The sequence below is a fragment of the Ambystoma mexicanum genome, chromosome 6q (assembly GCF_040938575.1).
Source record: "Ambystoma mexicanum isolate Mex_15411 chromosome 6q, UKY_AmexF1_1, whole genome shotgun sequence".
Taxonomy (NCBI): Eukaryota; Metazoa; Chordata; class Amphibia; order Caudata; family Ambystomatidae; genus Ambystoma; species Ambystoma mexicanum.
Genome location: NC_090937.1, coordinates 1,306,759,426 through 1,306,781,971, shown reverse-complemented (window position 1 = coordinate 1,306,781,971; position 22,546 = coordinate 1,306,759,426). Strand labels below are relative to the sequence as shown.

Below are 22,546 nucleotides of genomic sequence, written 5' to 3'. Positions count from 1 at the left end.
ATGTACTCATCTAAGCAACATTCTATGGGAGTGTTGTTGTTGATATAGAAACCTAACATAGACAATGGCTACAGCATTATTAATATTTATAATCGTGTAATTTTGGATAGTACAATAATGAATGCTACCTTGTCAGAGTTTTGAGTAATGTTAAACTTATAATAACTAGCTAACAATTCAAGACTTAGTACAAACTTGTACTAGAACAAACAATACACATGAAGACCCACAATGCATACAAATCAGAGGCACATATAGGGAAACTAAAGTAAGGACCATAGAAACAGCATCATAAGAAAATGTTAACAACATTAAAGTTTATCTGTGCACATGAGCTGAGACCAAACCCTAAGGAAAATACTTTAAGAAGATAGGACAACGTTAACGTCTAGATATACAGCACCTTTTGAATTTTAATATTATGTCAGTGCACAAAACCACCTGGCCTAGATATGTCAGCGAACAAAAAGAAGTGGCCCAGATATGTTATGTCATCAGTGATGTCATCACTGACATTTGTGATGTCATCTTTGATGTCCTGGGTGTTAGTTTTAGCAGTGCAGGGTTGTGGTGCGAGTTATGGTGCTTAGTTTAGCATAACTGGCAAATTTCAGAGTTGTTGTGGTTTTAATTGTAACCATAACGTCCCTTTAACAATGTTATTTCAGTGAATCATATATATATATATATATATATATATATATATATATATATATATATATATATATATATATATATATATATATGATACATTGCTCACCGTAATCATATTTCTGATGTTTGTAGGCGTGTGGAATCTGCTTAGATCACATGCTGTGCATAGATTAGCGAGCAGTGTTAGAAGAAGGAGGTGGGATGTGAGAAGGGTCATGAGCAAATACATGTCTTAGAACCGCTTGTCCCACTTGAGTATCTGTCTTGGAAAGGGTGTCGATGCAGTAGTGCTGAGTAAAAGTGTGAATAGAGCTCCAAGTAGCTGCTTTGCAAATGGTGTCAAGGGGTACATTTGCAATGAAAGCCAGAGTGGCCCCGATGCCTCTTGTAGATTGGGCTCTTGGCGTGAAAGGCAGAGTTTTTTCAGAAAGGGAGTAACACAGCTGGATACAATATATAATCCACTTAGAGATGGCACCTTTAGATGCGCGATCTCCCTCTCTGCCTCTAGCTACGGAGACAGACAGTTGGTCTGTTTTCCTTAACGCCCTGGTCTTGTCTACATAGTATAGGACCACCCTACGCACATCTAGGGTGTGTAGTTTAACCTCAGCAGAGCTTTGGGGTTCTTGGAAGAAAGCCGGAAGCTCAATGGACTCGTTAACGTGGAATTTAGAAATAAACTTAGGTGAAAACCTAGGGTGTTTTCGTAAAACCAGTTTATCTTTATGAACAGTAAATAAAGGATCCTGCACTGACAGAGCCTGAATTTCACTGACCCTTCTTATCGATGTAATGGCTACTAAGAAGACAGTTTTATATGTCAGGTGTTTGAGACTGCTTTTATGCATGGGCCCGAATGGGGGGCCCATGAGTTTAGCCAGCACCACATTAAGGTCCCATCCTGGTGGTGGGTTAGAAATTGGAGGGTGGAGTCTCTTTACCCCTTCCATGAAGGCTTTAACCACTGGTACTTTCCATCATGATAGCTTGTTATGGGAGGTGGTGTATGCTGACAGAGCTGCCAGGTGTACCTTTAGTGAATTAAATACCAACCCTGCGTCCAGCAGGTGGAGCATGTAGGTGACAATAGTGGAAGGAGTGCAATCAACTGGGTTGATTTGCTTATTCTGGCACCAGATAACAAATCTTTTCCATTTGTCAAAATAACAGTGCCTAGTCTTGGGCTTCTTAGATTCCTTTAGGATGTCCATGCACTTCTGTGGTAAGTTGAGGTGTCCAAAGTCTATGACTTCAGGAGCCATGCTGCCAAATTCATTGAGCTGGGTTGAGGATGCACTGTTTGACCTTGGTGCTGGGATAGTAGGTTGTACCAGCACAGGAGTCTGATGGGTTTGCACGCTGCTAGCCTGCGCAGGTGTGGGAACCACGGTTGTTCTACCTACATGGGAGCAACTAGGATGAGCGTCATCGATTCTTTGTGCATCTTGTTGACCACCTTCCTCATTAGAGGAGTTGGTGGAAAAGCGTAAGCAAACATCCCTGACCAGTTCGTCCACGGGGTGTTCCCCTTGGAGCCTGGCTGGGGAAACCTGGATGCGAAGTCAGGGCATTGTCTGTTTTCACTTGTGACGAAAAGGTCTGTAGTGGGGAAACCCCACTGTGAGAAGATCTCTTCTACAACTTCTCTGTGTAGAGACCACTCGTGTTCTCTTGGGAGAGGATCTCTGCTCAAGGCATCTGCTAGTGAATTGAGATCCCCTGGAACATGTTGAGATGACAGGTAAATGTTCCATCTGAGTGCCCATATCCACATTTTCTGGGCAAGCTTGGACAGATTTGGCGAACAAGTACCTGCCTTCTTGTTTAGGTAGAACATCGCTGTCGTGCTGTCTGTTAAGATCTGCACTGACAGGTTCAACAGGTAGGGCTTAAATGCTCAAAGTGCTCTGAATACTGCCAGAAGCTCTAGCAAATATGATTCTTGGCCACTGTGTGGGACCAGAGACCCAGAGCTGTGTGATGAAGGAGGTGTGCTCCCCACCCTGACAGGGATGCATCTCTAGTGACTACAGCCTGTACTCCTGGATCGTAAAAGGGTTTCCCCTTTGACAAGTTTTCTCTTGTCCACCAGTAAAGACTTTGTACCAGGGTTGGCAAAACAACCACTAGATCGTCCCACTGACCACTTGCCTGAGACCACTGTTTCGCCAACCATTCTTGCATGGGATGCATGCGCAGGCACGCGTTGGGGACCAGGTAAATACATGACGCCATCATGCCTAGCAAATGCATCGTTTTGCACACCGTTATCTGGCGACTGGGCAGATATAGAGGAATTTGCAGTCGTAGATTCCAAATTCTTTCCTCTGATGGAAAGGCCAACCCCTCTTGAGTGTTTAGTACAGCTCCTAGGAACTGCTTGGAGGTGCTTGGCACCAGGCTTGATTTTTTCTCGTTTATGGAAAAACCCAATTCGAAGAGGAGGTTGATCGTTCTCTGAATGTTTGAACTGCAAATTACTGGGGTCTCCCCTGTGATGAGCCAGTCATCCAGGTAAGGGTACACTGGGATTACCTCCCTGCGTAGGTGTTCCGCCACCACCTCCAGAACCTTGGTGAATACCCTTGGAGCCGAGGCTATACCGAAGGGCAGCACCTTGAACTGGTAGTGCTGACCGGTGTCCAATCATTTGGTCGACTGAAAACTGGTCGAATGACATTTGGTCGACGCAATTTGGTCGAAAACCAAATGGTCAATTTTTTTTTTAATTATATATTTAGCTGCGGAGTATTACAGTTTGTTTTTCGAAACTCGAAAATGGGCGTCGACACAGGGCGTGCCAGTAATACTATCCCTAGTGTGACGTCCACTGTACCCAATATCCCTCACGCGTCTAGGATCCTCAGATTGTATTTTTTCTGACATGAGGTAGCATGAGGAGTAGCGTGAGTACAGATAATCCAAGCACATAGACAGAAAGGTAAGACTACACGCAATCATGCGCCTTCTCTCGGAGGGGAGGAAGGGTGGGTCGCATGTGACTAAGCAGATACAAGCATCAGAAATACGATTACGGTGAGTAATGTATCCCTTCTGAGGCTTGTGGAATCTGCTTAGATCACATGCTGTGCATAGATTAGCGAGCAGTACCAGAAGAAGGAGGTGGGATGTGAGAAGGGTCATGAGCAAATAAGTGTCTTAGAACCGTTTGTCCCACTTGTGTATCTGCCTTGGAATGGGTGTCAATGCAGTAATGCTGAGTAAAAGTGTGAATAGAGCTCCAAGTAGCTGCTTTGCAAATGGTGTCAAGGGGTACATTTGCAATGAAAGCCAGAGTGGCCCCAATGCCTCTAGTAGAGTGGGCCCTTGGCGTAAAAGGCAGAGTCTTTTCAGAGAGTGAGTAACACAGCTGGATAAAGTTAATAATCCACTTCGAGATGGCACCTTTAGAGACGCGATCCCCCTTTCTGCCTGTAGCTACGGAGACAAACAGTTGATCTGTTTTCCTTAGCGGTCTTGTTTTATTTACATAGTAGAGGACCGCCCTACGCACATCTAGGGTGTGTAGTTTCACCTCAGCCGAGCTTTGCGGGTTCTGGAAGAAAGCCGGAAGCTCGATGGACTGGTTTACATGGAATTTTGATATAAATTTAGGTGAGAACCTAGGGTGTGTGCGTAAAACCAGTTTGTCTTTATGGATAGTAAAGAAGGGATCCTGCACTGACAGAGCCTGAATTTCACTGACCCTTCTTATAGAAGTAATAGCTACTAAGAAGGCCGTTTTATAAGTCAGGTGTTTGAGACTGCTTTTATGCATGGGTTCGAAAGGGGGTCCCATGAGCTTGGCTAGCACCACATTAAGGTCCCACCCTGGTGGTGGGTTTGAAATAGGAGGGTGGAGTCTCTTTACTCCTTCCATGAAGGCTTTAACTACTGGTACTTTCCACCACGACACCTTGCTATGGGAAGTGGTGTAAGCCGAGAGGGCTGCCAGGTGTACTTTCAGTGAGTTAAAAACCAATCCTGCATCCAGCAGGTGGAGCATGTATGTAACAATAGTGGAAGGAGTGCAATTAACTGGGTTGATTTGTCTACTCTGGCACCAGATAACGAACCTCTTCCACTTGTCAAAGTAACAGTGCCTTGTGTTTGGTTTCCTAGATTCCTTTAGGATGTCCATACACCTCTGTGGCAAATTGAGGTGTCCAAACTCTATGACCTCAGGAGCCATGCTGCCAGGTTCATTGAGTTGGGATGCTGGTGCACTGTTTGCCCTTGGTGCTGGGACAGCAGGTTGTACCAGGCTGGAAGTTTGATGGGCTTGCACACCGCCATCCTGCATAGGTGTGGGAACCAGGGTTGTCTTGCCCACATGGGAGCAACTAGGACGAACGTCATCGATTCCCTGTTCATCTTGTTCACCACTTTCCTGATGAGAGGAGTTGGTGGAAAAGCGTACGCAAACATCCCTGACCAGTTCATCCACAGGGCGTTCCCCTGGGAGTCTGGTTGGGGGAACCTGGATGCAAATCCTGGGCATTGTCTGTTTTCGCTTGTGGCGAATAAGTCTATAGTGGGGAAACCCCACTGAGAGAAGAGATCTTCTACAACCTCTCTGTGAAGAACCCATTCGTGTTCCTCTGGGAGGGAGTCTCTGCCTAGAGCATCCGCTAGGGAATTGAGCTCCCCTGGAACATGTTGTGATGACAGAAAGATGTTCCGTCTGAATGCCCATATCCAGATTTTCTGGGCAAGCTTGGACAGATTTGGCGAGCGAGTCCCTCCTTGCTTGTTCAGGTAGAACATGGCTGTAGTGCTGTCCGTCCGGATTTGCACTGACAGGTTCAGTAGGTGGGACTCGAACGCCTGAAGCGCTCTGAATACTGCCAGAAGCTCTAGCAGGTTGATGTGGTTCTTGGCCACTGAGTGAGACCAGAGACCCTGAGCTGTGTGGTGGAGATGGTGAGCTCCCCACCCCGTCAGACATGCATCTGTAGTGACTACTGCCTGTACTTCGGGATCATAAAAGGGTTTCCCCTGTGCAAGATTTTCTCTTGTCCACCAGTGAAGGCTTTGTACCAGTGTTGGCAAAACGACCACTAGATCGTCCCACTGACCACTTGCCTGAGACCACTGTTTCGCCAACCATTCCTGCATGGGACGCATGCGCAGGCGCGTGCGGGGGACCAGGTAAATGCATGACGCCATCATGCCCAGTAAACGCATTGCTTTGCGTACCGTTATTTGTTGACCGGACTGATAATGCAGAATTTGCAGTAGTATATTCCGAATTCTTTCTTCTGAAGGAAAGGTCAACCCCTCCTGGGTATCCAGGATTGCTCCTAGGAATTGTTTTGAGGTGCTTGGCACCAGGCTTGACTTCTTCTCGTTGATTGAGAAGCCTAACTCGTGGAGGAGGTCGATAGTCCTTTGAATGTTTGTCCTGCAAATTCCTGGGGTTTCCCCCGTTATCAGCCAGTCGTCCAGATAAGGGTACACTGGGATTGCCTCCCTGCGTAGGTGTGCAGCCGCCACCGCCAGTACCTTGGTGAATACCCTTGGTGCTGAAGCTATCCCGAAGGGCAGTACCTTGAATTGGTAGTGCCGACTGTCCACCTTGAAACGCAAGTACTTTCTGTGCGCTGGGAACATGTAAATATGAAAATAAGCATCTTTCATATCCAAGGTGCCATGTAATCCCCCTTTTTTAGGAGGGGGATTACCTCTTGTAGCGTGGTCATACGAAATTTTTGGGGCTTGACATACTTGTTGGCAGGCCGTAAGTCCAATACTGGGCACATTGTCAAGTCTTTCTTTGGCACAAGGAAGTAAGTTGAATAAATACCCTTGTTTACCTGGTGTCCGGGGACGAGTTCTATTGCGTCCTTTTGTAGAAGAATGGCGATCTCCTCGAGGAGAATCTTCTGATGTTCTAAGGAGTGTACTCTTTGTCGTGGAGGATGGTTCCGGGGACGCTGCAGTAGCTCTATACAATATCCCGTTGATACTGTTGACAGCACCCATCTGTCTGATGTGATCCCTTCCCAAACCTGGGTGAAGTTTGAAATGCGTCCCCCTACTGGGGTTGCGTGAGAAGGGACCCTGAACTGAGCGTCACTGCTTTGGTGGAGGCGTGCCGCCTCCCTTGCTGGGACTGCCTCTGCCTTTACCACGACCTCTCCTATTACCTCTGCTGTAACCCTGGTTAGACTGTTGGTTGTTGTTCCACTGTGTACCCTGCCCCTGGGAATAGGTAGATCCTCTCTGGGAATTTTGGCCGCGTGGGCGACAAAAATTACTATTCCCTCTCTGGTTATGGGGTTTATTGGTTAACTGGTCAAGGGATTTGAGTGCCTCGTATTCGTCCTTGGCATTTTTCAGTGCGTCTTCGACCGCCTTGCCAAACAACAGATCGGCTTCCACCGGTTTGTCTAACAATGATGCCTGAGTTTCTGCCTTAAAACCAGACTGCCGTAACCACGCATGTCTCTTGATAACAGTACCTTCTGCTATCAATCTGCCTGCGTTGTCCGCGGCGTCGAAAGTTGCTTTCAAAATGCAACCAGACACGGCTCTACCCTCTGCGGAAATCCGAGCTAATTGGCCCTTTAACGGTTCAGGAGCAGAGGCTATGAGAGCCGCGACTTCTTCCCACTGATGGCAGTTGTAGCTGGCCAACAGGGTGGTGGAGTTAGCAATCCTTGCTTGATAGGCGGACGTTGAGGCTACCTTCCTGCCGAAACCGTATAGTTTTTTGCTCTCCTTGTCGGGAGGAGCTTCTGACGAAGACAAGGGTGTTCCAGCCCTCTTACGAGTGTTGGTAACAACTAGGGAGTCTGGCTTCAGATGTCCTCTTATATAGAGAGGGTCAGACTGAGCTGCCCTGAAAAGTTTTTCAACCCTGGGATTGACTGCTCTGGTGAGGTTTGGCTTCACCAGGGACGGATCTATTCTCCGCTGAATGGATTTAAGGATAGGGATGGTCTGGGCAACAGGCCTCCTTTCTCCCACTAACTCTTCTGCGAAGTCCCTTTCCTCCTGTACACCGTGGGTGTCAATGTGGAAATGTTCTGCTGCGCGAGCAAGAACCTCATTTAGGAGGGGTTGGTTATCGACCGGGGAGTCGGTAACCAGGGCTTCGTTCTCTACCGGGGAATCTACTCTGTATGTTTCTGGGTAATCCTCTTCTTCTTCCTGGTCCTCATCATCCCCATAGTAGCCCGTCCCGGTTTGCTCTTCTATCATACCAAATTCTTGGTCTCCACAAAAGGAAGCCTCTCCTTGATACCGTGAGTATGGTGTTGCGTAAGGTTGAACCTCGAAGGGTTCAGACCTCATCGGGGTTTCAAACCGGGCCTTCTTACTCGGGAGGATAGGATCAGTAGAGCCTGAGGGTGTGGCCCCTTGTGGATCGTACGAGAGGAAATGTTCTGGATTTTTATCATAAAAATCAGCCAAAGAAGACATTCTTGACATGACCCTATCTATGTCTTCACTGGACCATTTTTCGGAACTGGGAATGACTCTCTCAGCAAGTCTATGGGATTTATCTTGAGTAGCTTTGCTGGTTGTGGACCTATCAGCAGACCTGGGCTTGTCTGTCTGTTTAGGGGGGGTGGAGTGTTTCACAGGTGTGGAAGAATGTACAGGTAGTTTCTTCTGCTCCCCTCCCCGTGCGTAGAAAAATGTTTTCCCTGTCCCTTAGTGGCTCCAGAGATTTTTCGACGCCTGGCGTCGAGGATCGGGGGAGGTGTCCCTGTCCTTCGAGCGTGGGGCCTCGCTGGCTTTAATTGCGGGCTCCGCCTCCTGGAGCGCGGCCTGGGGGTGGAAGTCGTCTTCGTCTTCCGACGATCGAACTTCTGTTAGCCTAGGGAGCGAGACACTCTTGGCAAGAGTGGATGATTGCTTGGAGTCATGCGGCGATCTTGATCAAGAGCGCCCAGAGTACACCGAATCGGACCATTCTGTCTGTGCCTCTTTCTGAGAACTCGACGTCGTCGAGTCTCAGTTGGACTTAGTGTGTTTAGTGTGTGTAGTATGTGAAGCGCTTGTGTCGCCGGGGATCTTCCTCATAGCCGCCCTGCCGGACGACCTTCCGAGGTCAGGGTCCTGCGCTCGGCTGTCTTTCGACGCCGTAATGTCCTCGCCGTCCGAAAGTATGGCGTCGCTGCCATCGCTGAAGGCGCCCTCCGCTGCCATGGCCGCCTGCCTGGCGTGGTGGGCCCAACGCTTCGTCGAACGGTCCTTAAGTGTCTTAGGTTTAAACCTACTACACGCTCTGCAGTTCGCTTCGGGGTGGTCCCTCGGCAAGCAGAGATTGCACGTGGCGTGCCTGTCGACCCAAGGGTATTTGCAGTTGTACTTGGGGCAGAATTGAAAAGGTGTACCCTCCATACGCACCTCGAGGCAGCGGGCTGTTAAGTGTAGGAAATGTATAAGGTGTACCTATAAGAGTGTAGAGTATGTACCACCCCCCACTCTCCCTACTTGCAGGGCCGAGGCCAGCGGCCTACCAGGCCCGGGCCTAGGCCAGCGGCCTTCCGAGGCCCAAATCCGTCGTGCAGCAGCCGACGGTCGATTTCTTCTCCAGCCGTCGTTGAGTGTCGAAGTTCGACGTTGGGGTGGGGGAGGATGTCAATAGATTATTATTTTACATTTTAGCAAAAGTATGGCTAAGGCCAGGGGACTCCGCAAAATGCTTCCGACCAGTATGGCGGAAAAAAAACAATCTGTGGATCCTAGACGTGTGAGGGATCTTGGGTACAGTGGACGTCACACTAGGGATAGTATTACTCGCACGCCCTGTGTCGACGCCCATTTTCGAGTTTCGAAAAACAAACTGTAATACTCCGCAGCTTCCACTAGATGTCGGCTTATGCACAGCATGTGATCTAAGCAGATTCCACAATCCTCAGAAATATATATATATGTTCATCCACTGGGGTTAAATTGAAAAAAACCATATATATTATGAGACGATTTTGTTACAATATAAAACATTGCACTTTTAGGTGTCCTTCAGACATTATACTTATCAGCTTTCCGTTTATTATACATTGGATCATTGTGAATATATTGCTATCGTTCATAGGAAGAGTTGATCTGTGACTAATCCCATCAGAATATTTAAGGATAATAAGTAGGGTTGTGCTTTCTTTTCGGAAACAAGATTTCAAAGACTTCTGTGAATTTATTAGATTTTTCAAAGTGACATTCACCAGATAAGTGCACTGTTGACAACAGCGGAAAAAGTTGAACATGGTGGAACTAGTGATGTTTAACAGTTGTAAGAGGAAAGGAAAGCTGAAAATAGAAAAAGCCATGACTATTAGAAAGACTGAAGATAAAAGGAATGAAAGTGAACTAAAGTTAGAGAAGGAAAGTGAGAGTAAGAAAGAAGAGGATAGAAGAAATTAAAGAAAGAAAGTGCGAGGAATGAGGAAAGAAGGATATGGATGGAAAGAAGTTCAATGAAGAAATTGTAAGATGCAATGGAACAAAAGGTTATGAAGATAAAATGCAATAAAAGAAACATTAAAAAAAGAAGAAAAATTAAAAAACTGCAGCGTGAAGAACAGCTGATGCATCCATGAAATCAAGCAGCATTCCACTAGCATTTATCTTATTGCAACTTGTGCCACGCACCTATAAAAAAGGAAAATCTAAATCTTTTTTACAGCTTTCCTGCAGTGTATGGCCTTCTTACGATGGCCGCCCTCACTGTAGCCCTCTGGAGGCACCCTGTGGCCTGAGCCTGCTCCCCTCCCATTGGCTGACTAGGTTCTCATTAGCCAGTCACAGCAACTGGGAGGCAGGAGCCGGCCCTTTTAGCTAAGGCCATGGCAGGGATTGCAGGCCCTACTCTCTTACAACTCACAGCCAAAGATGCTCCATCATGCAGGATAATCATTCCGCACACTTCTGGACTGTGAAATCCCCCCTCTTGCCATCACGTGAGTACTGTTTTTTGCTTGGTGGCTGCTTAACCTCTACCTGACTCACTCCCTCTGCCTCTCCAATCATTCACATTGCATATGTCCCCTGGACCACTGTGAAACTTCACTCTGCGTTCACTCCCTGAACTACATCTCCACTGACCCCATCTCTGAACTGCTGTGCTGCAATTCATGTGTCATGCTGGATTTATGTGTCTAAGTGTAAACCTCAAATTAAGGTGTGCCTTCATCCTGCATTGTATGTGAGTGTAAAAATCGAATTTAAGTGTGCCTTCATCCTACATTGTATTTGTCAGTTAGTGTAAAAATCGAATTTAGGTGTGCCTTCATCCTGCATTGTAGGTGTCTGTTAGTGTAAAAATCGAATTTAGGTGTGCCTTCATCCTGCATTGTAGGTGTCTGTTAGTGTAAAAATCGAATTTAGGTGTGCCTTCATCCTGCATTGCATGTGTCTGTTAGTGTAAAATAGAATTTAGGTGTGCCTTCTTCCTGCATGCATTTTATGTGTCTGTTAGTGTAAACATCGAATGTAGGTACGCCTTCATCCTGCATTGTATGTGTCTGTTACTTTAAAATCGAATTTAGGTGTGCCTTCATTCTGCATTGTATGTGTCTGTTAGTGTGTAAAATCGAATTTAGGTGTGCCTTCTTCCTGCATTGCATGTGTCTGTGTAAAAATCGAATTTAGGTTTTCCTAATCCTGCATTGTATGTGTCTGTTAGTGTAAACATCAAATTAAGGTGTGCCTTCATCCTGCACTGTATGTGCCTGTTAGTGTAAAATCAAATTTAGGTGTGCCTTCTTCCTGCATTGTATGTGCCTGTTAGTGTAAAAATTGAATTTAGGTGTGCCTTCATCCTGCATTATATGTGCCTGTTAGTGTAAAAATCGAATTTAGGTGTGCCTTCATCCTGCATTGTATGCGTCTGTAAGTGTAAAAATCAAATTTAGGTGCATCATTTTGTTTTGTACTCCTAACACCCACTTGGCCAACTGTGTATCAGGTTCAGAACTGTGCATTGCAGTGCACATACCTCCACCCCCCTTTCTCTCTGCCTCTCACTTCCTCCTCTCGCTCAGAGATGGCACTTTCATCTCCCCAATCTACTCCAACTGCTACACCATCACCTACCCTGCCTCTCACAAAATCTGGATCTAAAAAGCATAGAAAAGACATCCTTGCTGCAAACCCTGGCCTCCCAATTGCAGACACCTATGTCAGTGCATCCTCAAGAGAAATATTCACTGACATCCTTTTCTCTGTCCCATCTCCTGACCTATGGACATCTCACCTCACTGCCACTCTCCCACCTTACTCTTCCACATCCATTAATGGCAGCACCAAGTGGGAAGTCTTCCTTGAGGTTCCTTCTCATCCCGCTGCTGCATCAATGTCTACCTCACGGGCCCAGCCCTGGGTCAAGGCCCTCAGGCTAACCTCCTTCTCTTTGACCTGATCCTGCCTTCTCTCATCAATTTCCTTCCTTCCCCTGCCTCTCCCCTTCTCCCCCCTCTGATCCACCACTTCCTGATGGAAGCCCCATGCCCAGACACTCAAAAAACCTTTAATGTCAGCGATTATCTCCAACTGCCAACCCTCAACTCACGCTCAGCCATCAAACACTCTGCTGATCTCTGCCTTCTCCTAGCATACACTGACCTGGACATTCTTTCACTCACTGAAACTTGGTTCAATGCCAACGCAGTTCTTCCTTTCTGGCGGCTGGCAGTGGGGTTGCCTTAATCTTCCTACCCATTCAGCCCTATTCGTCCTGTGAGAGCCTAGTATGCAAATTGGTCATCTCTCCTTCCTTCACCTTGACCATTGCTACCATCTACCGGCCCCCATGAACTTCTTCTCTGTTCCTCTCTGAGTGGGCGGACTTCTGTTCCTCCCTACTCTCTACCACCTTCAACCTGCTACGACTTGGTGACTTCAACATCCACCTAGACTCCCCTTGCACAGCAACCCCCCTCTCACTGACCTCTACTCCTCCGTATCCCTCTCCAGTCTTCCCTCTGGCCCTATCCATTCTGCTGGACACATGCTAGATGCCATCATCCACTCCAACCTCACTCTCTCTGCTCCCCTGGTCCCCCCGCTCTCCTGCTCTTACCACTCTCTCCTCACCTCTCACCTCGGCCCCTATCGCCCTGTCAGTCTCATAAAGCTCTGCCAACCTCATTTACGAACATCTGTCCTATGAAATTAGTGTTAGCTTCTGCCTTCTCTTCCACCTTCATTCCCCCTTGTCCACCCAACACAGACTCTATCACTGCCCTCAGCAACCTCAATTTGTACTTTACCAACACCCTTAACATCCTTTCCCCAGTCATGAGGGAAAGGAGCCTGACAGCTGCCTCTAAGCGTAACACCTGGTACAACTCCGAACTTGCAGACCAAAAACATAAGTGCAGGGCTGCTGAACGGAAGTGACACACTTTAGGCTCACACTCTGACAAACTGGCCTGCAGCCTGATACAGAGACACTACAGACCCTCCATCCATGCCAAGAAAAGAGCACACATTCAGGTATGAGTGGCCAATATGTCCAACAACAGGGCTGAGCTCTTCAAAATCTACAGGGAACATGCCAACCTGTCTGCAGTATGTTCTGCCCCTACTCCTTCTCAGGCCCTTTTCAAAGCACTCGCCTCTCACTTAATTTCCAAAACCCAGGACATACTCAACAGCCTTGTCCTTCAATCTTACAACTCAACTGAACCCATAAACCTGGGTCTTTTAAGACGAGGTAGAAATACTTAGAGATGGATGGGGATGCAGAACTTACTCATACATCAATAATCAAACCTGCTCAGGAAGTTGGCAAAACTTAGTGCTGTTTTATTTGCAACTATCTAAAACAGGGTGTTACAACGGACATCAAAAGTCGTTGCATAGTACAATCTCGATGAATTTCATAAAAAGCACAACATTCATAGTCAAAATTCATCATCATTGATGTCACACTACTTGGCAAACTACAAAAGCCTACTTGGGGATTTGACAGGCTTACAGGGAACATCTCTAAGTATACGTTCCATACTAACAGGGTTTGTGATTGGGTCTCTAACATCAGGTGGACAACTAAGCCCTCCTCTAGGGCAAGTCACTTTCATCGTCACAAAATACATGATGATTTATTGGTTACACAAACTATAGGGCTCTCTGTTATGTGGCCCTCTAAAATTGGTTGCCACGCTTGTACCCTTCTGGAATATTCCACACGCCAGCAACACGCAGGCTGGTACCCCAGGTGCTTGGGGGGGTTGGCCTTTCATGCCTTCCCACCCAATTAGCCCAACATCTATCATCACTCTTGCAGTCTGCCATTCAATTAAGGCTTTGAACTTGGCCTTGGAGAAGCTCTCTGTGCCTGAGATTAAAAGGAAGTGTGGCATGGTTTTATCTTCTGATTTCGGTATAGCTAGACCCAAAGTCTATTTAAATCTGTCCATGTGACTAGAGACAATGTTTTTGAGCACTTCGCTGCATATAATACTATTAAATCATGAACTCTTGATGCCTTCAGTGTGTTTTCATTCCACCCCAAACAGAAGTTTGTTCCCTTCATGTTCAGTACCTACTTGACAGACATCCAGGCTGCTCATGGTGGCCTCGACTCTTCGTGCTGGGCCTACTAGCCTTTCTTAAATTCTCCTTTAACATTAGCTATTTTCCAACTGCACCACACTGAAACCGTTTCCAGTCACGGGGTTCAAGCTTTGCTAAAGTGCATCATGGAACATCCAGATTCTATACATTCCTATGTATAAACATTGGCGCATCGCAGCTATATATTCACTACGTAGCCAGCCTCAGGATCACTTTGTCTACTTGCGTTACAGCATCTATACAAGTGTAAAATGACTTCGCATTTTCCTCAGCGTTTCTTTGAATGAGCATCTTCATTTTGAGCCTGAAATGTTGCTCATCTTTGACACCTCCTCTTCAGATCTTATAGAATGTCTATGTTCTTTTGTCTTGTGTATCTTTTCAGGGTGCATCAGTTCTGCTTCGCATGACATCACGAGCTGTATTTGTCACTCATTTTCACACTTCTTCCAGGACTCTGTCAAGAAGATCATCATTTCTTCATAAATGCATATAGGGTTTTCTCAATTGATACCTTGTTTCAAGAATTATTTGCGGTACCGGCATCCTCACTGGTACTGTATGTGTTGCAATTTCTGGTTCCCAACATATCGGCAACATGGGGACGGAGCTTCTGGTAGGGGCTTTTGGCTCCTCCTCTACACAACCCTCCCCTTCTGCCCCCTACCACTCACTCTCCTCCTTCCTCCTTCTCCTCTTTTGCTCCTGTCTCCCCTGAAGAAGTCACCAGAGGGGTCAACTCCATAAAGGTCTCTTCCAAACAGGTTGCCCCATGTTCTTCCTGAACCATCAAGGACAACATCTCCTCTCTCGCACCTGCTCTTGCTGATCTCTGCAACCACTCCTTTGCTACTGGTTCTTTTCCATCATCCCACAAGCACTGCCTTGTGCGCTCCCTCCTTAAAAAACCCTCTGCAGACCCTTCCTGCCCAGCCAGCTAGCGCCCCATTTCCATCACTCCATTCCTGGGGAAACTGCTTGAGAAATTGGCCGTCTCCCAACTCATCTCTCGTACCGAACTTGTTGGCTGTCTACACGACCGCCAACAAGTTTGGATTCTGAGCATCCAGAGGCACGGAAAATGCTCTGCTGAACACCTGTGAAGAACTGTTAGCTTCCCTTGATTCCAACTTCCCTGCTGTCCTCATCCTCCTTGATCTCTTTTCAGCATTTGTCACAGTTTGTTTTATTTGCTTGTATAGCGCACCAAACCCAAAGGTATCTGGGAGCATTTCTTAGGTACATGGTTACAGAAGATGTTTACAATACAGTGCAGGATAAAAAATACATAGTGATAAGAACAGACTTTTACAAGTATATACAAGATGAAAGGATATACAAAATATACATGTGCATAGTAGGTTCGTAATATAACAAAGGGTGAACATTTCAGTCAGTCAAGGGAGCCAGAAATCAAGTCAGTCCTGTGCTAAAGGCATGGTCAGGAAGGGCGCTGGGTCTAAAGTAGTCCATTCCACCCTCAATAAAAAAGCTCCATGCTACCCTTGGTATCTCGGAGCAGGCACTGGACTGGCTTACCTCCTTCCTAACTGACCACTCCTCCAAAATCATTCTGGGCCCTTTCACCTCCCCTAATTTCTTCTCCACCTGTGGCATCCCCCAGGGCTCAATTCTTTCACCATGGTTCTTTAACATATACCTTTCTCTGCTGTTATGCCTCATTGCCTCCTTCTCCCCCAACTCTTCTTCAAACTTCTTACTGACGTCCTTGACCCTTCCTTCATCCCTGACTGCCTCTCTGCCATCCAGGCCTGATGCACTGCTAATGACCTCTGCCTCAATGCCAGAAAAATAGATATTCTCCCTATTGGGTCCCCTACACCCTATTTCTTCCCTTCACTCTGCCCTTCCTCCAGGGGCTCTCCCCCTACCCCCTCCTCTGAAGCTAGTAATCTCAGAGTCATCTTCGACTCATCCCTTTCCTTCATCCCTCATATTCAGGACATTATCATGAAGTCCCACTTTCAGCTCTTCCTTCTCAAAGGAACTCTACCCTTCCTCAACTTCCCCCAGAGACTCAATGTTACCAGTGCTCTGGTTCTTTCCAGGCTTGACTATTGCGACAACCTCCTCCTTAATCTTCCTTCGTCACCCTGCAACCCCTCGTGCTAACCCAGAATAAGGCAGCAAGAATTATCCTTGGCCTCAAGCCCATGGACCGCATCTCTCCTACCATACAAATCCTTCACTGGCTCCCGGTCTCAGCATAGAATTAATGAAAATCCCCCTGTATCATCCACAAGGCTATCTGTGGCAGGGGACCGCTCTATCTTCAACGTTTCCTGACCAAATACTCTAATTCTAGACTCCTGGGTTCCTCTGGCACCAACACCCTGCGTGTGAATTGGTTTGCTAAACAGAGAGATGGTGGTCATTCCCTTTCCTCTGCGGGCTCCCATTCTGTGGAATAACCTCCCTCGCCCCCTGTGTGTCTTGGGCATGACCTCCTCAGTTCCAAAAAACCCTCAAGAATTCTCTCTTTAACCTTTCCTTCTCCTCCTCTCTTCCCTGCTAATCATACAGTTGCGTGACTGATGTGCAGAACCCTTATGTATCCTCGGAGCCTGACCACCACATCTCTCATCCCAGCCGCTGTCTATTTACTGCACTTGCTTAGGCTCACCCTCCCCACGGGAGGTTGCACTTACATTTTTCCCTTCTTAGCACCTCACCCCAAGCACTTCTCCATGAGCACCACAGCACCTATCCTTTACCCCCCTCCCCTCTGCACTTGCACATTCCAAACACTCACAAGGATTAGTATGTTCTTCTCCCCTCCCTTTTATTCTCTTTATTTGTTTGTACTATGAATTCAATTATTTATTTATCTGTGTTGTAATTCATTGTCTACCCTCCCCTGTTCCCACCCTGTTGCCCTGTTGGCGCTTTGAAACTGTTTTCCTTATTGTATAAGTGCCTAACAAGTGACCAATAAATACATAAATAAATATTGTACTGTCTAGACATAATGGAATATGGGCACACTGTACTAACTGGGAATAATGGAGCCTGCCACTTCAATTCCTATGGGGATATCATTACCAACATGAGTATTTCAGTATTGGCACGCAATGAGGATTTGATAGCAACACCTGGAAAGAATGTGAGACTTTGGCTTTCTTTAACACAACCCACATCTGGTGTGAGTACCTGGGCGTTTGTTGGCAATCCTGTCTATATGATATGACTGAGTGAACAATATAGGGTACTGCTTTTGTTGACGTAACCGCCTCAAATATGAAAGCACAACATGTCAATAACTGGAAAATGAAGTTACTCTCTGCACATAGCATGCTGATATCTGGAAATAGTGTGGGTAGCACGATGGTGCCAATGACTGAAAGTGCCCCTATAGTAGCCAACAGTATCCGGTATGTCAATGCTTGTTTTCTCTTGTTCCAAGCCTCTAAGATACATTTTATTTTTGTTTTACTGGATTACCTTTACTTTATGTGTTTCAGGCATCCTGTTGAGTTGGCAAGCTGGGATTAGTTATACTTGAATTTAGTTACAAATGTCTTTTTGAAATCATAATTATGATTACACGAGTAAAGCTGCTTTCTGGACACGTGACAAACATTACTGCTGCTTTACAGAAGCAAGGAAACAATGCTTGTGTTATATATGGATTTCAAGGTTAGGTGTTCTAGAGTGGATTGTGGTGACACCAAATGGAACCCCAGCTTCAAGGAAGTGTTGAAGGAGGGGAGGTTTGAAAAGGGTGGTGGAACTGGGAGGAGGAGGAGGCATCTGGGGCTGTTGATGAAAGGGCTCAATAAAAAAAGATATGAAATGACCTACCCTACCCAAGCATGATATCTCCCAACATAATAGCTTGCATGTGTACTTCTTTCATTACCTTAGTGAACATAGGCTTGCCATGCTGGGTGACCATTGTGCACTGGTCACAGTCCACGGTGATGGAGGAACTGTGATAGGCCTCTTTTGAGTGCTTCAGTACGTAATACAGGTCGCTTACGCCTCCTTCAAAGACAGTGCTAAAATACCGAGGTATAAGCGTCCTTCCAATGGCTGCAAAAAAAAGGCAAAAACATACATTAACCCATTCCATTATTCATTCAAAGCGTTCATCAATTTTTGATACATTAAAATTAAGTTTTTAAAACAAGCACAATGAAGCCAGGAACACATTTGTTGCTATTCACCATTGTTTCTGTTTATTTTTTATTTTATTGGAGTTTTATAACGTGCTACATTCCGTTCTAGGGGCCTCAAAGTGAAACAGCCAGGGCAGTTGATGGTGAAGAGTGGTCCATTACCACGATCATGACACACAGGCTGGCAGCCTTCAAGTAGATTAGAAAAAAATAAAAATTAAACAGTTTCCTTTGTACATCACTCCATTGCTTCCCAGCTAGGTTTGCACTTTATACATTACATACATAAAAGCATACATGCATAAGGGAGATGTGGCTCCTTTTATTGACTGAAGGTCAGTCCTGATAGTCGTTCCGGCTAGTTGTGCTTTCTCAATTTAAAACTATAAGGGTGGCTGTAAGCTCCCTATTGCATCAGTCTAGCTGTGGTATTTTGAGGGCTCCCACCAGCTTCTTCCTCAGGTATATATCAGCCAGGAAGGGGTTAATGTTCTTTAGGATATGGAGTTGGAAGTTGGCCTTTTTAAATAGAGCATTCACTTCAGCTGAAAAAAGAAGATGGAGTAAAACAAGACTTCAAGACGTTTTTCAGTTGGGTGAGTCTGGCATTTAGGTTAAGTGGATTGGGCAATTGAAAGGGAAGAGACAGGCAGTTTTTGAAGCTGAAAGTGATAATTTCCATCTCGTGCCCAATCAGTAGAAGGCTGCTGTCCATCATCCCCTCAAAGATCAGAGTGATGTCCTGGGTTATGGGTTGGGTGGGACAGAGTCAGAATTTAGATGAATAAGGATCTGGACATCGTTAGTATAGCATAACTATGTGAAATGCATTGAAATGCAGGAGGTAGGTCCAACATTGTATCTAGGCCTTATTTATCCACGGGAATAGGTCTGATCCTTGGTGTAGGCCATGGGCTTGTGTAGTGGTTTCAGATCAGAAATGCCTCAGTTTGACCTGGTAGGTTAGGGTTTCTCAGGAAAGAGTGAAACAATTTGAGTACACGGCCCATTATATGTAGGGGGTCTTGGAGCCAGTGGATTAATGTATCATGGTCCACTTTGTCATAGAGAACTCAGACAACATCTATGATCAAGACACCTGGTTTGTTAGAGCCTAATGTTTAAAGCAGGTTTTGTTTATGCCACTACGCTTCCTATTATTTCCTGAAACATTTGACCTATATCTCTTCTTCCCCATCCCTCCAACGTCTTAGAGCTGGCTGTTTATTCTGTAGTTTCCTCACTAAAACTCCCCTTGCTTGTTTCCAATCTGGCCTTCATTCATAATACCCGACTGAGACTGCTATACTTTCGGTGTCAAATTTGCTCCTCTCTGCTCTCTACGCAAAGCATGCATCTCTTCTAATTCTGCTTGATTTGTCAGCAGATGGCGACACTGTCGACCACTCTCTTCTAGTTTCTTCACTTTCTTCTCTTGGTTTCTCTGGTTCTGTTCTCAAATTGTTTAAATCTTACTTGTCTAACTGTACTTATTCTCTTTCATGGTTTGGTAATACTTCCCACCTTCCTTCATGGTTTCCCCCAAAGCTCAGTCCTGGGCCCCCTTCTTTTCTCTCTTTATACTTGTCCTCTTGCATTATCTCTTCTTTCAGACTGTCCCTGCTTTTCCTACCTTGTTCTTCTTTCTCTTCTATGATTCATGCTGCCCTTGTCTCCGGCCTATTGGCGATCCAATCTTGGATGGCTGACCACTCTCTTGTCTTAAACTCTGCTAAAATCGAGGTTCTGTTCTTTCTGGCTTCCACCCTTCCTCACCCTCTACCTTCCCTCCTTCTAGTCTGCCAATCTCACTGACTGCTTGTAATCTTGGTGTTTACTTAGATTCCTCTCTTTCCTTCATTCCTCACATCTCTTCTCTTTCGTGCTCATTCAGAGCACACCTTTTCAATATTCGTAAAGTCAGTCCCTTTCTCCAATTTCATGCCTCCAAGCCTCTGATATCCTCCTTAATCTGCTCACGTCTTTTCAATTGTTCAATTGCCTCCTCTTTTCCACATCTATACCTCATCTATTCACCTTTTCTTTTCTCTCTCTCCCTGTGATTCGATCTCTTCTGCTCTTCTATCCCTCTGCTGGCTTTCCTTTCACTCCCGTCTGAAATTCAATTTACTTTGCCCAGGTTTTCAAGCCTCTGCACAATCTTTCTACTTCATACCCCTTCTATCTTGAGTCCTTCTACTTTCCTGCTCGTTCCCTCTGTTCACAATCTCTTTTTCTCCTGACTGTGCCTCGTCCTCCTTGTGCCTAGTCCCACTTTTGCTTCTTTTCCCTCTTGGCTATGTTACATTGGAAGGCGGTTCCCCTCTCTCTACATTCTATTTCGTAATGTATAGTTCTTACCCTCTTTTTCACACTCATCTTAAAGACTATCTTCTTTCCTCTTCAACTGGTTTATTATGTTAATTTCACTTAATGTCACTTTTTTATCTGTTCAGCGTTTACGCGTCAAGTGCTATTCAAATTCAGATACATACATAAAATGAATACATGTTGGCCATGGTGGTTTTAGAGCCCCCTGCTGGTCTAAATCGTGGTTGCTGATAAGATAATATATTTGCTTCTTGTTGGAAATTTGACCTTCTATATGATTTTATCCTCAAAGCGGAGGCTAGCTACAGGGCAGCAATTGGCTCACCCTTTTTGGTTGGTGCTGGTCTTTTACACGATGGGAGCTTTAGTTGCTTTTTTGGCTCCAAGAGGAACAGAGACCAAAGAGATGGTTTGGTATTTCAAGAAATTGGCTGGGCATGGGTCATTTTGAGTGTCTCATCTTTTAAAACTATGTTGACTATCAGGACTTTTCTGTCAGAGGTTTGAGTGGCAAGTAGAGATTGAATTTCTAATAGCTGCCTGTTCTCTTCAGGGAGGCTAGTGCCATTTTTTTGGACTTTCTATTTGTGTTTGGAACATGTGTTCTTCATTGAGGAAATAGGTTGAGAGATTTTGACATCAAGTTGTGCCTCAGTGAAATATTCTTGAGTGATGTTGCTCAGATGACCAAGGACTGAAGCTAGAATGGCAATTGGGATTGAGGGTATTCCTAACTTTAGATGTACCACCATAGTGTGCTTTCTATTAAAATCTTGGCTTTTGACTTTGATCCCAGAGTCGCCAAGTGTTTTTATCTGAGCTTTTATTTTTGAGGTTATCAAAGAGGGTTGCAGAAACAGATGATAACAACCAATCATATTATGTTATTTCGAGGAATATGCTAGTAGCAATGTTTTGGTGATTCCCTATTTTTTGTTTTTGGGCGATTGATCAAACACTGGGAAGAATATATGTGAAATATGCAGAGAATGAAATTAATTACTCCTCTCTAAATCCAATTAGTTTCGGTAAGTGCAACAACTTTTCATCTTGTCATTACAACAATTTTAAATGAATCTCACATGCTATCTCCAACCTTTTCAATATGAAACAAATTGTATTCATATTCTCCTATCGCAAACATAAAAACAATTAAGATTGTTCATGTGTACGTTTACACAGACACTTTTGTAAAGACAAATCTTCAACATATTTATAGAAATGTTTTCCAGTGGGGCTAGTTGTTGACAAAATTCTTTTGCAGACCAGATTAGTTTTCTAAATAATCGCACAATAGAAACATAAGAACAGATGACAATGACTTTGAGTCCTGATATATCATTCTGTTTTTATAAAGTCACAACAATTTTTTATATTCGGGAGTCCTTTGTTATGGTCCCCGTTGTCTGAGGTTAGATGTTTCAAACCAGTTGCATTGTCTACATATGTTTCGGCATTTGTATAGTAAATGAGACACTATCCCTAGCGTCTTTTCTCAGTGTTATGGCCGTCTTCAGGACAAAAATATTTCTTATATGGTTGCGAACAATTCACAGGAACCCCTTGAGTATTGTTGTCTCCCCAACAATGTTTTTTATAAACACTCGGATTTGAGCTTCTTGCTCATCAAAGTTGTGATTTCCTTGATGTGGTGGAGGCCTTCTCGGCATTACCTGTTATCACGGGGCTTTGTTATTTCTTTCTCTTGTCTATTCAAGAGTGTGCTCTATTCTTGCACTCATGACTAGACATTGTTTTTATTTTTCTTTCTTTTAATACCAGTGAAATTTGTATCTATATTTTCGGCCGTTCCTTGCACTTTCAGTCGGGTACACTGTATACGCTAGCCATGACAATTTCCGAGCCAAATTACATGAGGCAAAATC

General features: G+C 45.2%; 1 protein-coding gene across 2 annotated transcripts in view; it reads right to left on the bottom strand.

The window, feature by feature from the left end:
• Positions 1-22,546, bottom strand: part of LDB2 (LIM domain binding 2) — a 1,443,494-nt gene that overhangs the window by 457,153 nt on the left and 963,795 nt on the right. For both annotated transcript variants that reach the window (XM_069631913.1, XM_069631914.1), the window contains exon 3: positions 18,071-18,243. In XM_069631913.1, coding sequence (XP_069488014.1) covers positions 18,071-18,243 — 173 coding nt within the window. The remainder of the gene's footprint in view (positions 1-18,070; positions 18,244-22,546) is intronic.